Genomic DNA, 14057 nt, shown 5'->3' with positions numbered 1-14057 from the left:
TTTGCTATTTCCGGTTATACCGGAAGTTGCTTATAACTTCTTTTTTTAATGGGCACCCTATATATTTTTACATTTTTGGATTCTCTTCGATGTCTTCGTTCTTAAAATGTAAGGTTTTGTAATGTTAAAGAGTGTAGTTTAAAAGATAATTACATTTTTTTCTTAAATTTGTAGCAATATTCACACCCTGTAGGATTGTAGTAGTTTGTTTATATAAATTCTATTTATGTTCAAATGATTTTTAATATAGTCTACTATTGTTAAAACGCATTAGTATAGCTAAATGTTGAATTTTAGTACACATGGTTGGTCGAATCTCAGAATGAGTATTTTCTGAGTTTTTTTTTAAATGAAACACCCTGTATTTTAATCAAATGATATTTTATGGTACTTTTTTATTTCTTAAGCAGTATCTATACTGCCCTACTAAGCGAAAAGGGGGTATCTACATTTTATAAAAAAATGAGGTACTATTGTCAGAGCTGGGCAATACCCGGGTACAAGTACCCGAATTTTGTACTCTTAGTACATCTTGGGTACACAGTACCCGGTACCCGAGTACATTTTCAATAAAGTACTCGGTACTCGTACCCGTAGCGTATGGGTAAAATACCCGGTATCCGCGTTTATTATACACCGAGAGAAAAAAATTCTTGACATAAAGAAACTTTATTAATATTTAAGAAAGATATAGAAATATATCTTAAACATGATTGAATTATCACTTTCTTGAAAACTGCAAACACATTTGTTAAAAAGAAATTATATTTGTCATAAGAATATATTTTCTTGGCATTACAAAACTCTTCTTTCTGAGAAATAATATTTCTTAGTAAGGAATATTGTTATCTTACCGCTATTAATTAATGTATTTAATGTTAAGAAATATATTTCGCAGAAATAATTGTATATTTAGAATTAAGTTACATTTCTTAAAAATAAAGTGATATTACATACGGCGAAATAAATCATTCTGTTAAGGTAAAATTATTCTTTATTAGATAATAAAAACAGGATATAAAACATTAGATATTAATACATACAAATAATTTCTCCACTTTTAAACCACTGGCTTCTATACAATAATAAAAGGATGGAGAGGCAAATCCAACTTCCTTAATTTTTCCTTCTTTTTGTTAATAGCACTTTGTATATCAGCAATTACCTAAAACAAAACCGTTATGTAGAAAGAGTAAACTTATTTTAATAAAAAAATTTTTATAAGGATATAAGTACCTACATACTTATTTTGACAAAAGGAAATACAAAAAAAGAACAAATACACGGGACGGGCCCACATAAAAACTATTAATTTTTTAGCATAAGAACGGTAGGTATCAGTAAACCAGTCTACAATCCAAAAACATTTCTTGGCATTTCAACAAATAATAATCAATCATATTTAGTTCAAACATGGCTTTATTTATCCTACCATCTTTGTTAATTTTTTTCTTTTTGTATATGAAATATTAATTATTTATCTGTATAATATTGAGTAACACAATAGACATTGTTTAGCTAAAACAATAAGAAAAATACAACCAATGTAAAACATTGAAGCAGACATATATTGTAATTTTATTTATTTATATAATCCAAAAGATACAGCAAACCTAATCATTAAGAAATTTTATTACGGGAAAGTATTATTAGGTTACATCTTAAGTCATTTAATACATATTAACTAATTCACGATTTTCGGCAATAAAAGTTCTTAACCGTCAAGATGTTTCTTTTAGAGTAACTAATATTTCTTTATGTATAGCACACGCCATGTTTGATATAACCTTGAATTGTACGATTGTATATAGAAGACGATACATTCAAGAAACATTATAGTTTATACATACGTATACACATTTTTATAAAGGAACTTACCTGTATACTATACAGTTCTACCATTTATGGAAGCCCCTAGTTGGTTAATAGCTCCTTTCAATATTGTTCTGAAGCTTTATATTATAGATATTCTATTATTCTCTCCGAGGTGGAAGTCGAAACGTCAATGAAAGCCATTTTTTAAGTTAAATTGTGGCTTATTTTTCAGTTAGAATAAGATCCTTTCTTTCAGAGTTGTCCATCACTTCTTCTTCTTCATGTGCCATCTCCTCTAAGAAGGTTGGCAACCATCACGGCAATTCGCACTTTCGATACCGCTGCTCTAAAGAGATCAGCAGAAGTGCAATTAAACCAAGCTCTCAAATTGTTTAACCAGGAGATGCGTCTTCTTCCGCGACTCCTTCTACCCTGTATTCTTCCTTGCATTATCAATTGTAACAAGTTATAACGCTCGCCCCTCATAACATGTCCCAGATATTGCAGTTTTCTGACTTTAATTGTATTTAAAACCTCTTTATCTTTTCCCATTCTTCTCAACACCTCGATATTCGTGACTCTATCCACCCAACTTATTCTTAATATTCTTCTGTACGCCCATAACTCGAAGGCTTCTAATCTGTCCGAAACATCCTTCTTTAATGTCCAAACCTCCAACCCATAGAATAATACGGAGAACACGTAGCATCTCAGAAGTCTTTTCTTTAAAGAAATTGTAATGTCCCTGCTACAGAGTACTTTTTTTAGTTTGTTGAAAGCATTTCTTGCCTGTCCTATTCTTGCTTTAATCTCTTCTGTGTACTCATTAGTTTCATTAATTATTGTACCCAAATATTTATATTTTTCAACCTTTTTAATTTGTTCTCCATGTATTGTTATGCTTTCTTGGCGCTCACTATAGATATCTAAAATGCATATAAAGATAGATACTATAATTGTTTATCTACACAAGGTCTAGGTATACAATGATACTATTATGTTTCTTTTAGAACTACATATTCGGTAATGATACTAATATGTTTCTTTTAGAACTACATATTCGGATTTCGGATATGCAACAATATTATTATTACATCTTAAATTAGGTAATCAATTTACTTTTATATACTTTAATTAATTAATATTAATAATGACTTTATTGCTTTTTTTCAAAAAAAAATACAAACTAGACAAACAGTAATAATTCTATATACCTTCAATATTCATACCTATGTACGTACCTTCAAACTATCCCTTAGATTTTAAAGAAAACCAACAAATAACAAATCCAAAATCCAATTATGAAAATGAACTAATGCCATCTTATCTTGCCAAACACTGAGATTAAATCACAAATATAGTGAATAATGGTTACTGCGCAATTCTTTTGTGAAAGAAAATCTCTTTGCAATTAGCATTTCGGCATTAATGATAAAGTTTTTATTTAATAACCACAGTTACTACAGAGGGTATTTCTGAAGAATTATTTCTTGTGGTCTAAAATATTTATTTGATTGCAAGAAAATTTCTTGTTCACAAACATAAATATGGATTAACTTAACATATATTTCTTATACTGCAAAATATGTGTAGTTTTCAATTTAAGAAACAAAAACTTTAGGATAAGAAAATTAAAATGTAACCATTAATGCATTTCTTAGTATTGAAGAAATTATCTGTAAGAAATTATTGAGTTGTGTTTAAAAAACTAGTTTCTTTATATGTAAAACGGTATGTTTAAGTTAATATGATATGGTAACTTTTAAGAAAGATAGCTCAAAGAAATCAGTGTTTTAGGAGAAAAGAAATTGTTCTCTCGGTGTACGAGTACATTTTCCGAGTACTTTTTGCAGGTCTAAACTTGTCGCTGCTTGTGGAAAAGCAAAAATAGCAACACGCAAAAATGATACTGATACGCAATCAGTATCAGTCAAAAATTAGTTATCTTAAAAGTCAATAAAATTTATCAGTGAATGTGAGTGGTGTTATGTTATACTGATTATTAATCGATGATTAATTTGTAAAATTCTTATTTTTTTATTTTAGTTGGAATTGTACGGTATTTTATGTTTTCATGGCTCATGTATAAATATGTTTTTCTAAAATCACTTGATAAAGAATACTTTTTCGCTTGTCAATGGCAACGAAAAGTTGACGTTTACTGAGTACCGTCACTTTATCACTCTAGCGCGTAAAGTTTCATTTTACGCGCGTTGTCCGTAACAACCGTAAACCATACAATACAAACACATTGAACATTCAAACTGATAGGTATAAAAGTTAATGTTATGACATTATAATGACAGATATAAAATAGCTACAATAAAGTTAATGATTTAAAAATACTTTCGTTTTATTAAGTGATTGTAGAAAAAATGTTGTATGTATTACAAGCGCAAAGTGGCATTATTGCTTTCGAGTAATTACCGCAACTTTCACTCTAAAGCAATATTGTATCACTTTTCGCTCTTAATACATAAATAACTATTAGAGGTGCAGAAATAATTATTACTAGGCAGCGGATTTTATGCTAAAAGCAGATTGCTTGCATATATCGCCTATTTGAGAACTTTACCAAATTTTGCATATTTTTAAAGAAACATGCATATATTATGTGTCTATTTAAAAACATTTCTGTCCATACAAAAAAATTCTAAATTTTTTTAATTCAATACAAAATATTCTCTTGCACATAAATATGCGGTCGTATCTTTTCGGGAATTCACTAATTCACCGCCTTTTCGGTTTTTCTTAGAAAACGCCCGATCTTTACCTACAAAGACCGCATAGTACGCCGTCATAAAATTATTCGTCGTTTAAACACAACGATAAGTCACAGCAACTAGTTGTGATGACAAGTTGAAACGCTGTTTAGACGCTGCGATTCAATGCGATACCACCTTCAACCCAACTCCAACTTTGATAAGTTGTGCGATGCACCGTTTACACACAGTGATAAGTTGCAACAACTCGATTGACCTTGATAAGTTGTTTGATTTATCGCTGTGTTTAAACGACCCTTCCTTAAGGATCGTTTAAACACAGCGATAAATCAAACAACTTATCAAGGTCAATCGAGTTGTTGCAACTTATCATTGTGTGTAAACGGTGCATCGCACAACTTATCAAAGTTGGAGTTGGGTTGAAGGTGGTATCGCATTGAATCGCAGCGTCTAAACAGTGTTTCAACTTGTCATCACAACTAGTTGCTGTGACTTATCGTTGTGTTTAAACGACGCTTTAGGATCCGGAAATTCGGAGTTATTTAAATTTTATTACACTTAGTAGGTATAATTTTGGCGATTCTTTTAAATAGGTACCCTATTGGTAAGAGAATATTTACATCTCTAACCATCCTTTTACGATTCTTTGACGAAAATTTAAATATGATTTAAATCATGTCCCGTTTTGTTCGTCAATAAATAGTATTGACCACCCATTGAGAGTAGGTATCTATTGACCACCCGATTGACTGCAAAGTCTTTCAAGCCGATAAGAGGGGATGTTATTTTATTATTATTAAAGAGGATATTATTAAATGTATGAAAACACCCGTTGGTTTTGCTAATAATGGGTATAATGCTAATGATAAGTAATAATTTGCTAAAGGGGAAAGTAAATCAGCCAGTAAAATTAGCTCCTTTTAGTCGGTCAATCCGAATGCTTAGTTTTTGTGTAAAAGTACTTCTGTTTGTGAATAGTGCATTATGCGGAAAGACTCTAGCCTGCTTTATTCTTTACACCAACGTGGCTTTTTTTCTTCTTCTTTCTTTAATAAATAATATTTGACTGCATCCTCAACTTTCAAAGTTGTAAACAGTTTGAAAAAGTACGTGTTATTGTCGTAGATACCATCTCAGCGAAAATTTTCGGTCACACAACACGTCAGGGCAGAAATATGTCAGGACAGAAAGTCAAAATTCAAAAAGATGAGCAAATCGAAAGTTGTTCAGTTATCCATTGACAGTAAAAAATCGGTTGAAAGAAATTTTTATATGTTAGTCATATTGTGTTTTATTCTGAATAGGTACTTTCAAGATTCTACCTGTTGTCTACCTATATTATATAAAACATAATGTTTTTATTTGAAAGATAATATTTTTATAAAAATCACTGAATAGAACAGAAAATATGTGGTTTCAAGAAATGTGCATTCTTTGAATTTTTGTGTAAATCTTGTGCATATTTCAAAATTTTTTACTGCATATATGTATGCGCATATTTCATCAAAATTGATCGCATATAAATCCGCTCCCTAATTATTACCTTCTTACTTTTTTTCGGGTCCTATATTCGAATGTACTCGAAATAAGTACCCGAGAAATTCGGGTAATTTGTACTTTGAGTATTGTACTCTGAGTACTTTTTTTTGAGCAATGTACTCGGTATTCTGTACTCGTTACTCAAAGATGAAAAGTACCCGGTACTCTGTACTCGAGTACAATTTATCAGTACCCGGCCCAGCTCTGACTACTGTTTAGTCATTAAATACACCTTCATACATGCTCCAAACCCACATAGAAACTGTGAAACTATATACCTCATAATGAATTGGACCATACAGTAATAGAAAAATATATAGAATCTTTGAACTCATTCATATATGAGACAATATATAAATGAGTATCCGAAAAATAAAAATTGCAGATACCCCCTTTTCGCTTAGTAGGGCAGTATACCTAACTGCTTTAATTTGTGCTTAATTGTTAATCGCATCAACAATCTTAACTACGTAGGTATTTTGATAGCTCAACCAGTATTGACAATTTTAAGGATCAGTCTAGATTAATATGTATTTATTGCCGAAGAATTATTTGTGATTGAATATTTTCAGAGCCAACCTAATAACATTTCAATTATTTTTTGTTGCAATTAATGTTTGGCTTGAATCACCAATAACTCTCAAATTAAAGCAGTTAGGTATAGGAAATGCTTAAAAATAAAAAAGTACCATAAAATATCATTTCACTACAGTACTAAAATATAGGGTGTTCCATTTAAGAAACCTCAGAAAATACTCATTCCGAGTTTCGACTAACCCTGTATACTAAAATTAAAAATTTAGCTATAATAACAATTCTTAACAATAGCAGATTCTATTAAAATGATAAAACAGAGTTTTTGATGATAAACTACTACAATTCTACAGGGTGTGAATATTGCTACAAAATTAAGAAAAAAAAACGTAATTATCTTTTAAACTACTCTGTATAACACTACAAAACCTTACATTTTAAGAACAAAGACATCGAGGAGAATCAATAGAGGGTGTTTCATTAAAAAAAAAGAAGTTTCTAAGCAACTTCCGTATAACCTAAAGTAGCAAATAGATAAAAATATTTTTATTAAATAGATGACTCTTCAAAACCCCTTCATTCAAATTTTCATAATTCTGTTGTTTTTAGTTCTCGAGATATTTCTAATAGGCCGTTTATCTACCTCACCCTGTATAGTGTGTAAAAATAAATAACTTTTTAGATGTAAAGACTATGTTTTTAAAATCAAATCGCACTTGGTAAAGATAAAAGAGCTTCGTCAAAAGATAATCTGGATCAATAAAGAGCAGCAGCTACTTGGATTCAATGTATCCCCATTTAAAACCGTTGAAGATGTCGAGAATTTTGTTTATCCATTTTTTCATTTGCTAAAGGTATGTGTGAACCTTCAAAGACACATTGACGTTTGCCTAGATGGACAGTTTGAATTCTTGGACTTCTATCACACGGAAAATATTATTGATGATTATATGAAAGAGTTACTTAAAATCCAGAAATATTATAGATTAAAATGTAGGTAGGTATGACTTTTTATAAAGCTATAATGATTCTGCTATAATAAATTATTGAAAAAATGCCATTTTTGGGAAAGTTTGCTAGGAGGTATTTTATTGCTGAAATCGAATCTTAAGTTTGCATAAATTAATAGCGAATTTTAAAGCCCGCAGAAAGTGTGCTATTTTGTTTATAAACTGTGAATAACAAATTGTGATAAAAAGGTGATTAAGATCATATATTTTTTGAATGCCAAAAATATAAGAATGAAACAGATTGATTTATTCAGCAGCTACATAGACTTAAGATATTACCAGCTCCGTTTAATATCCTTAGTATCTTAGCCAAAGGACAAGAGAGTATGTATAATGCATTGATGATGTTTCTGTCAAGTACCAAAATAGTTTTGTAGTGTCAAGTATTAAAAGTATATGTGTGTATATGTGTATGTATGTATCTAGAGAAAATGTGGTGAGCAACTTGGACAGTCCATATCAAGGCAGCTTTCGAATTGAGTAGGGAGCCGCGGAAGATAAATACAAAGAAAAACTTGCTATGGAACTTTGAGGACCTAACCGTTTTGTTTATTATTATTCTTGTATTGTTATTCTTATATTATTATTATTGTTACTAAATTTTTGTAGATCGTTTTTGAACACACCTATGATGTTGAAAGGAAGCTATAATTAGCTTACCTTAGCTTAGTACCATATTTCTATTTCAGTACTTAAATTACGTCTCAACAGCTATTGAATTAATTTTTCTTCGTTATTGACTTATATACTTACTATACTTGACTTATAGTCTTACGGTCTTTAAATATTTATTCTTCTTGATATAATAGTCGTGCTGTGACTGGCTGATTGACATAAAGTCCATGCCAATAAAGAAACTACGAAGAGTTTAACTTTAAACCAAAAACACCAAAATTAAAATTCACCGGATTTTAATTCTACACAAAGATTTTTTTCCTCTATTCGGTAATGGTCGAAATAAAAAGGTAATGGTTCGAAAATTACCATCCTATTGTTTATAACTTCGTCGCAAATACCGGTTGAATCTCAGGACTCACTCCTCGTAATTCAACTTCTTTTCTTTTAAAAGAAGTTTTTTGCAGTCATTTCCAACACCGTTATCTTAATTTAATTAAAAATTTACCGAGATATGCTATTTGTTTATAAGCCAAACAATAATTGTTTACAACTTTAAAATATTCCCCAGGCCGCTCAAATGGTCCAATTTCAATTCTGTATAGTACATTAGATAGGAAATAATGCCTTTTTATACATAAAAGCATAGTTATTGTGGTATATCATAATTATTATTCTGGTTATTATTGCGACCGTAAATTTTTAATTAACAATTTAATTTTTACTAAACTAGTTGTTCGATTTTCTCCAGTTTCTGGAAATATAATATATTACAAAAAAGCTTCTATATCATTAATTTATTTAATTATTGAAACATAATTACTTTCCTTAAATTTTAGATGAAAATAAAAGATTTTGTTAGTATTCTTGTTCTCATGATCATTTTTCAGTCCGTCATTAATTATTATGACGTCATATACTGTATTGGGTGTGTCGAGACTAATTTCATGTAATTATTGACGAATCTGACAGATGCCACAATCGTACTTAGCCATAGGTGAAAAGCTTGTGGAATTAAACTAATTAGTAATTTAGTAGATTTGATTTTTACGCAATATGTTAACATGTAGGTATTTTTTATAAAGGGGAATAAAATTAAAAAGTAAACAATATTGTTAATTAAATTTATAAATATGGAAACATTAAAAAATGACACAAAGCTGTCCATAAACTGTGTTTTTATCTTCTTCTCTAGGTGCTGTCTCCGCTTCAAAAGTTAGCAATCACCAGAGAGATCTTTATTTCTGAAACAGCGGCTCTAAATAATTCATTGTTATTACATCCAAACCAGTTCCTAAGGTTCTTCAGCCATGAGTTACGTCTCCTTACTATGGATCTTTTTCTTGCATAATGACCTGGAGTATTAGATATGCATCTCTCATCACCATGTCCCATATATCTCAGTTTTCTTCTTATTTGTTAGTTCTCGTTCCTTATGCGTAAGTCTCATTACCTCCACGTTGGCTATTCTATGTACTCATGAGATATTTAGCACTCTTCGGTCCAAATCGAATGTCTCTAGTCTCCTCACGCCAATGATTAACTTTTAACGAACTAAATTCTAAACCAAAACACAAAATAATGCACAAAGACGTTGTGAAACACAAGTGAAGTCGAATTCGAAATTTCAAAATGGCAGGTACACAAAATACTGACCTGAATAATAACCGTCACTTGACTCTTTGACACTTCTAAAAAAATGGCCAAAATGGACGAAGTTTTTGTCAAATGTTCGTAATACGTGTATTTAATTGGCTAGAAAAAACGCGCATTCTAAATATCAACGAATCAAAGGTAGGTTAGGAATAGACATCTTATGTATATCGATACCTTTTTGGCATAGTAACGTAAGTCACCAAAAACGTTTTTGTAGAAAAACCATGTTTTTAATTTAACCTGCTTAACTTATTTAAATTATACAAAATTTACCAGGGTGTTTTTTGAGGTCTACAGTTTAATAAAGAAAAATATTTTTTAAAGTTTTTGTATAGTTTTAGCGGTTAATTGATACTTAAGTTATTTTACGGGTTCTAAAATCTTGAGTCTTGATAAAAAATGTAACGTAAGCACACACATACGTTACTTTGGCGGGAAATTGTAGCACTCAAAGTAATTTGGAAAGAATTACAAACAATCGTTTATTATAAGAAACACCAAATAACGTTACAACAATTAATTAAGTAAAAAAGGTAAAATATTTGACACGGAAAAAACTAAAATTTAGTTATATATCATTGTTTACATATATTGAGTATTTTTAGAGTTATTATCAAAAGAAAATGAAACTTACGATTATTTTAAAAAATCTGATTTTTTTAAATTACAGTTTTTATTTTCAAAAATATGCATTCTAAACCGGTTAAACTTGTTGGAATAATTACTTATACTAATATAAAGAAATTCTTGTAAGGATTACTATACATGTTTAATTTTTGTGAAAATGGGATATGTTTTATTTTTCACTTTTTCCTAAAAAATTCGAAAGAGTTCTCTTATTTTCATCATAACTTGCTTAATTTTGAAGCTATTAACTTCTTCTCCAGCTCATTTGATAGATATTCTGAAGTACCTTGACAAGTGCTTAACAGGTATATTTGATAAAGTGCATCGTTTTCTCGTTATTTAAGCTTGAATACTTAGATTTGAGTATTCGTCGAAAATAATATACACTCAATTACCCATCACTCACTTTGAATTAACATTAGTTTAGTTCTTTAAGTAAGGGGTGTATTTATTTTTTTTATTATCTTGATTTCGTCAATATTAACGATTGATAATTTCGTCAATAATAACTATTTTGTAAAAGCTTATAGTTTTTGAGTTATACGTGAAAAATAACTTTAAAACGGGCATTTTTTTACGAAAAAATAAAATATTTGATATTTAATAACTCAAAAGAATTTGTCCCTCTATCGACTTATGGTATTGTTTTTAATAAAATAATTTTCACCCCCGAGAAGGGGTCCACCCCCAGGATAAAAGCGCAAGTTTGCATCCTGTCACCTTTATTCCGTGAGGTATTTTCTAATTACTCACCAATTTTCATGAAAATCGATGAAGGTTTAACGAAATCGAAGGTTAAAACCTTCAGTGACTGCACTATTATATGCAAATCAGAATAGAAACATGCAAGCAATATTTCTTTATTTCTAACCGTTTTCTTGATACAAGAGTTGAAATTGATAATTTTACAATTTTTAACTTATTTTTTCACAAACATTTTACATTTTCATATCAAAATTTACAAAGATTTTTTAACAAACAATTCAACCAAATTTTTTCTTAGGCTATGTCAAAATAATTTGTAATAAATAAACAAAATTAAATATGAAAAGGAGTTTTACAGGTTCATAATGTTAGTTAAGGTTTTCGAGTTTTTTGAAATATAACTACAAAAACATGTTTTTCGTTATAACTTACCTAAAATCAATCATTTAGTTGATTGTAGCATGAATCTGTCACTGTCGTAAGCCAAACACTGACTGCGAAAATCTGACGTAAGTAACAGAAACCGACCGGTACTTACGTTATTATGGCGGTAAACGACGTTTGCTTACGTTATTATTATGGAAATAGTGCTGAATAGTATGATTAAAAAAATTCTGGACATACGTTTTTAAAATAGTTAAAAAAAAAAGGTTTAAAGTAATTCTAGGCTTACTACACTTTGACAGTACCTTCTAAACACTAATAGCGTTAGTTTAATGGAAAAACATGATTTTCGCCAAAAATGTCACTTACGTTACTTTGCCAAAAGTGTATCGATATAACCATTGTAATGCTGCATTATTTTTGTGTTTAATCACGGAGCTACCGCTTTTTCCGTCTCATCTAACTTAATGCATAAGAGAGAAATCGAAAAACTGTGACGCACTGAAAAATGATCATGAGAACAAGAATAAAACCCGGATTTTCTGAAGAAAATTTACGTCGAAGGAAATCGGGAAAAAATTGTAACGTCCTGATCGTAGCAAGACCAGGGTATTAAGCAACACCACACTGCTGGGAGAAAATAGGGGATTAATTCCTCGAATATCCCTTAGGATATTCAAAAGAAAAACGCCCACCGTTCCATCCATCTGAATGGTGCTCTGCCCGACTGCTCAGCCCTGGGTTCGTTCCCTGTTCATTCTCCCTTTACACCCATCCCAGAAAGGTACAGGAAATTAATAGTTTACAAAATCATGCTGTATACACTATATTTATTCAAATAAAAAAAATTAACAAAAATCATTATATTATTATGTACAGGCAACAAGATTAATTTTCCAAAACTGTGACAGAGGCCCGGCTGGTTACCGGTATAAAAATTATCAAACAATAGTACTCAGCTTCAAATCTTCCTGTAGGAGTCACATAGTTCTCAAGGGAGGGTTTCAATCTCTGTAGAACTTGTTGCTGTCGGTAGTTGTGGGAAGTCTAGGGCTATCTTGTAGAACTCATTCTTCTGATGTATCAGTAGTTGGACCCAGGATACTGTCGGCGGTTATAAGCCAGTTCTGCTCTTCAAGGTAGTGTGGGCTACAGTTTGATTTCTCAGGTAGTGTTTGACTACAGCTTTCTTCCCAAGGTAGGAGCTAGAAAAATTCATACAAAGATCAGTTTTCTCCCAAAAGAAAAGCCTGATCAGAAATAAAGCTGAGTATCCAAAGAAAAAAGATCTCAACAAAATCTCTGATCGCAGCGTGGCATTATCAAAAATAAATAGAAACTGAAAAAATTATATCAATAAAATATTATGACTATATACAAGAAATTAAGTACCTAATATTTATATTATATACCAATAAAAAGAAATAAAATTAGAAAAGTTTTTAGCTTTATTTTAAGGAAGAAAGTATCTGCTATGAAAAAGAAATCAGTAAAAAAACTGAGGCTTAAAACTAGATAATCAAACTTACTCGTATGTCTAACGGCCTAAGCACAAACACAATTTATGCGGATATTGTTGCTTATTTACGTGGTAATGGAAAAAGAGCGAGTACAAATTTTTATCGGCTTAATAGTCCTGTCGCCAGGGGGGTACAACGGCCTCCTGTATTCAGATGGACTTACCCAAGTTTTTTTTATGTATTTTGACCCGTAGAACACGAATTTTTTGGGTAACAGTTGATCCGGATGTCGATAAGATTGTTATAAACAAAGAAGTTGAGGAATTACATAACAGCGATTTCTCGCAAAACAAAACCTGTTTTTGTATTTTTTGGGCCATTCTAACCAAAAAATGTTTCTACAAGTTTTTTCGTAGGATGCATAGCTTTCGAGATAAACGAGGTTGAACTTTCAAAAAATCGAAAAATTGCAATTTTTGAACCCGAATAACTTTTGATTAAAAAATCAAATAGCAATTCTGCTTACCGCATTTGAAAGTTCAAGTCAAAGTATATCGGTTTTAGTTTAGTTATTTGCATTGCTAAAAATTTATTATTTTAATATTAAACAAAAGTATAAACACCTAGTGCTGGAGTGATGTTTTCAATGATTTCTCATTTAAAATCGAACGAGTAGGTAGATTAGGTACAAGTGCAAGCGAGGCTATTTCTACGTAGCATGCATGTAAACGCATGTATTAGGCACGGGAAACACTATGTGTTTATAGCTTTTTTTAGCAATAAACACATAAATTTTTAGCAATGTATATATTCGAAACCGATAGAATTTGACTTGAACTTTCAAATGCGGTAAGCAGAATTGCTATTTTATTTTTTAATCAAAAGTTATTCGGGTTCAAAAATTGCAATTTTTCGATTTTTTGAAAGTTCAACCTCGTTTATCTCGAAAGCTATGCATCCTACGAAAAAACTTGTAGAAACATTTTTTG

At 30.5% G+C, this 14057-nt stretch overlaps 1 protein-coding gene and 1 long non-coding RNA gene across 2 annotated transcripts in view; one reads left to right on the top strand and one right to left on the bottom strand.

Moving 5' to 3' along the window:
* LOC126885102 (dynein axonemal heavy chain 12) overlaps window positions 1-14057 on the top strand; it is a 660248-nt gene that overhangs the window by 134261 nt on the left and 511930 nt on the right. Inside the window, exon 5 of the mRNA XM_050651529.1 lies at window positions 7294-7608. Within this exon, the coding sequence (XP_050507486.1) occupies window positions 7294-7608 (315 nt within the window). The remainder of the gene's footprint in view (window positions 1-7293; window positions 7609-14057) is intronic.
* Window positions 12421-13219, bottom strand: LOC126885103 (uncharacterized). The gene is made up of 2 exons (XR_007698284.1): window positions 13138-13219; window positions 12421-12813 (listed from the first exon to the last, which is right to left on the bottom strand). It is a non-coding gene; the product is annotated as an uncharacterized LOC126885103 (long non-coding RNA).

The sequence above is a fragment of the Diabrotica virgifera genome, chromosome 5 (assembly GCF_917563875.1).
Source record: "Diabrotica virgifera virgifera chromosome 5, PGI_DIABVI_V3a".
Classification (NCBI taxonomy): Eukaryota; Metazoa; Arthropoda; class Insecta; order Coleoptera; family Chrysomelidae; genus Diabrotica; species Diabrotica virgifera.
This window is presented reverse-complemented; position numbering and strand designations above follow the sequence as displayed.